General features: G+C 37.7%; 1 protein-coding gene across 1 annotated transcript in view; it reads right to left on the reverse strand.

Annotated features, from left to right (window-relative positions):
• The window catches only part of CAMKMT (calmodulin-lysine N-methyltransferase), a 620,355-nt gene that overhangs the window by 609,210 nt on the left and 7,078 nt on the right, over window positions 1-4,067 (reverse strand). The window contains exon 2 of the mRNA XM_006882313.1: window positions 3,399-3,568. Coding sequence (XP_006882375.1) covers window positions 3,399-3,568 — 170 coding nt within the window. The remainder of the gene's footprint in view (window positions 1-3,398; window positions 3,569-4,067) is intronic.

A 4,067-nucleotide genomic window follows, 5' to 3' on the forward strand; every position in this document is an offset into this window, starting at 1 on the left:
TGTCTTTGCAATGACCGTTTGCACTCTTCCTGGATGATACCCTTGATATCCTCCCACAACTCATCTGGCCTTCGTTCAATAGTGTTCAAAGCCTCAAATCTGTTCCTGAGATGGTTCTGAAATTCAGGTGGGATAGACTCAAAGTCATATTTTGGTTGCCTCGGATTTGGTTAAGATAAACTAGAAAACTTTAATTGGTATATATGTATGGCTGTGTTGTCAGCCTAAAATTGGCTTTTTTTTTTTTAAGTCATTTCCTTAGCCCCCTCTCCTCTAGAGCTACATAACTGCAGACATATGGACTAGCAAATCATCAACAGCTATGGGACTAGGATAAGAGAAAAAGTGCTTCCAATACTGAGCAGAAAGACTTGAGGGAGACTTGAACAAGACGCTGGTGAGAGCAAAACCAGAGTGAGACCTTGGTGGCAAGACGTTGGTAATGGTGATGGAGAGTCTGTGCCAATGCTGTGGAGAAACCATAACAAAGTGTAACCAGAGGAACCCTGAGATAAAGGCCACAGTTAGAGGTTTTGCTGTTCTTGCTGGATGCTTGAAGGAGAAAGTGACTTATAAACTGCTCTGAAACAAACCTTGTTGGATGATTGATGAAACCAGAAATTTCTTCAATTTGTGTTGCTGAACTGAAACCTGAACCTGGACTAATTGAGGAATTGTGCCTTGGGACTGCTGGGCTAAAACTTGGATTTGCACTGTGTGATATTCTTTGCCTCTCCAAGTTATTTCCCTAATAAACCCCATTCTCAGTAGAACAACTGTGCGTAAAGTCTGTGAGTTAACAATGAATAAATGAACCTCTTGCTGTTGGTGTAGAGGCACCACAGGGCTGGGCTAGGGGCTCTTTAGTTGCTTTTTTTTTAAAGAGTCGTTGTTGTTCTTGTTGTTGTTGTTGTTTTTTATTGCCTTTGAGTCGAGCACAACTCACAGCGACCCTATGAACAAAAGGCATGAAGCACTTCCACAACTATCAACATCTATCAAAGTTCACAGAGTTTCCAGAGACATTTTATTTAGGAACTGGATGCCACTCCTGCTTCCAAGAGAGGCTGTGATAGTCTCACTCCCTCTGGCCCTTTCAGAGAAATTCTCACAGTCCTGTAGCCCCATATTCCATGTTCTGCTCACTAGACAGCATAGTGTTTAAGTTTTAGGAAACATGATTCTCTGGATTAATCTTTTCATTTTTATACACGCACTGGATAATATTTTTAAATGCTAAAGCACTTCTACAAAAATACAATAGAAATAAAATAGTATTATTTAATATCATCACTAGCATTAAAACATTTTATTAAAACTTTTCTTAAACATAAATTCAACTTTATATTTGCCTCAAAGAATAGTTTTGCCAAGTTCTAAACAATTATATATGATCTACTCTATCTATAAGGATAACTTACTATGGATCTAGGATCCCTTGTAGCACTGTGATTAACTCACCCAGCTCCTAACCAAAAGGTTGGTAGTTCAAACCCACAGTCATTCCCCAAAAGAAACATGTGGCAATCTGCTTCCCAAAGACTTACAACCATGGAAACCCTATGGTAAAAGTCTTCTCTGTCTTAACAGGATCACTAGGTTGAAAACAACTCAACAGTAATTTTATTAAGTATCATCACGCAGAGTGAACCTCAGACTGACCCTTTGAACAAGAGTTTGAAATCTTGTCCTACACTGTGCCATCCTAGCAATCTTTGCCATCATCAAACCCACCGTTAAAGAGACTGTGTCAATCCATCACACTCACAAGTTTTCCTCTCTTTTACTGAATTATTTTTTTCCAGCATGATGCCTTTTTCCAAGGCCTGGAACCTCCTGACAATTTACTCAATGTTTGTAATATTTTCACCATCTCTGCACCTAATGTCCATGCTGGTTGCATTTCCTTCAAAATGTACTTGCTTATTTTTTGGCAATCCATGGTGTAGATATATATTCAATACTCTTCACCATCACCACAATTCAAAGATTCTTCTTCTTTGTTGATTCTTATTCATTGTCCAGCTGTCAGATGCATTAAAAGCAATGGAAAACACCAAGGGTTGGGTCAGGCTCACTTTGGTCTATAAAGTGGCATCCTTGCTCTATAGCCCTTCGAAAAGCATCCTGACAACACACTTGCCCAATGCAACATATCTTTTGATTTCTTCCTGCAGTTTCCAAGGGCACTGACTGTGGAACCAAGCAAAAGGAAATTGCTGACAACTTTAAATTTTTCTCTATTACAGACATAACTCATGGTTGCTGTGAAGCCAAACACTGTGACACTTATGAGTCAAATGAGAGAATGGTTACCCATGGTGGACGGCGTTTGGTGGAACTCCCCAATTAAAGCAAGCTTGGAAGCAGGAGGGGCATCCACTTCCATAATAGCTTATCTCTGGAAACTCTATGAACCTGGAGAAAGGACAAAAGTTAAACAGGTGTCCAGGTCTTTCATTCACAGGGTCGCTATGAGTCACCGACAACTCGACAGCACTTAACAACAACATAAGGATGCCTTTTAGTTTTGTTTGTTTGTCTTAGAAGGTGAAAAAATATATAAACAAGAAACTGATCCACTCTTACTTCATGTATACAATAACTAACCAAAAAACAAAGTTTAAAAACAAGAACAAACTGTTGCTGAAAGTTTTTTGTAAGTCCTTTCTTTGTACATACTGAAGGGGGTGTCTGCTGATTTAAAAGGGAGAAACAAGGCTATCATCATTAGTATCCAAAAATTGGTCCATGTATGACCTGTTTTTAAAAGTATATTTCATTTTCTCTTCTGTTTTTCACATCCTTTGGGGCACAGCAGATTAGGTTCCAGCACTTGGCAAACGGATTTCACAAGCTGTGACAAAACTCTATCATCTTCAGGGAGCAATTTTTGTTTATATACTTCTAATGATTTTTAAATACACAAAAATCTGTGAGCTTCTCACAACAATGGTGTTGTCATGGGATTTTCTTCTTCCATTTTTAAAGTCTTTTTCTAAAAGTGACACAAAATGAATGGGAAGACCAAAATCTTGATCTTTTTTGGACAACTGCTAAGCAGAGTAGTTTTAGAAAATCTGCTTTTACTTTCAGTCTTCTATTCCTCAAAAAGAACTTGAATTTACATTATAATCAATGCTAGGATCAAACGATTAAATGAGTTATTTTATTACAATCACTGTATCTCATATGTCTTTACATTCCTGAGAATTTTTCTGTAGTTCTGACAATATAGCAATACTCACTTAAAGCAGCAGTATTTCCTCATACTAAACTGAAAAATCTAAGTTCTTAATCAAGATTGTCTGCAAACTTAATGTTGAGATTCTGATTAGATTGTTTCTCTTTTGTAAGAGAAAATACCTATAAAAGAACTTAACTATAAATATGGTTACCTTAAGAAGATACTGTATTCAGGATAGAAGACACTTGAATATTGGACCCATGTACCAATTTCCTCTTCAGTTTCCACTTCAGCTTCTGTCGTTGAAAACAGATTAAATGATTCAAATCTTCTTACAGATATATGTCGCAGACAATCATCCACATGGTTTTGCTTCAGAACCTTTTAAGTTAAAAAAAATAAAATACTGTGGTCATATTACTTAAGCATGTAAGTGTTCACAACTTAAATAGTATTCTACTTGCAATAAAGACATATTACTAATTCAGAGCAATACCACGAATAAGAGAGATGGGCAAAATATTTTAAAACATTATTTCAAGGCAATAAAGGTGTGTCAGAATTGATAAGACCAGCTCGGGACAAGGCAGGGTTCTGAGCTGCTGTACGTACGGTCTCTATGGGTCGCAGGCGACTTGACAGCACACAACAACAACAATCTACAGAAGTGAACTTAGAGAGACAGTAGTTAGGCAAAGGAGTAGAGGTTCCCGTTTTTTCCCCTAATAACTAATCCCTGAACAATGAATAAAAAATAGCACTGACTGAGATCAAACAACTTTGGATGGAATCTGAAGTACCAGAGTCTAAACACAGGGTTAAGATGGAGTTTTTCTTTTGCTTTTCAAGAAGAGGAGCAAATGGGGGGGGGGGGGGTTTG

The sequence above is a fragment of the Elephantulus edwardii genome, unplaced genomic scaffold (assembly GCF_000299155.1).
Source record: "Elephantulus edwardii isolate Elephantulus edwardi_28Jun2011 unplaced genomic scaffold, EleEdw1.0 scaffold00019, whole genome shotgun sequence".
Lineage (NCBI taxonomy): Eukaryota > Metazoa > Chordata > Mammalia > Macroscelidea > Macroscelididae > Elephantulus > Elephantulus edwardii.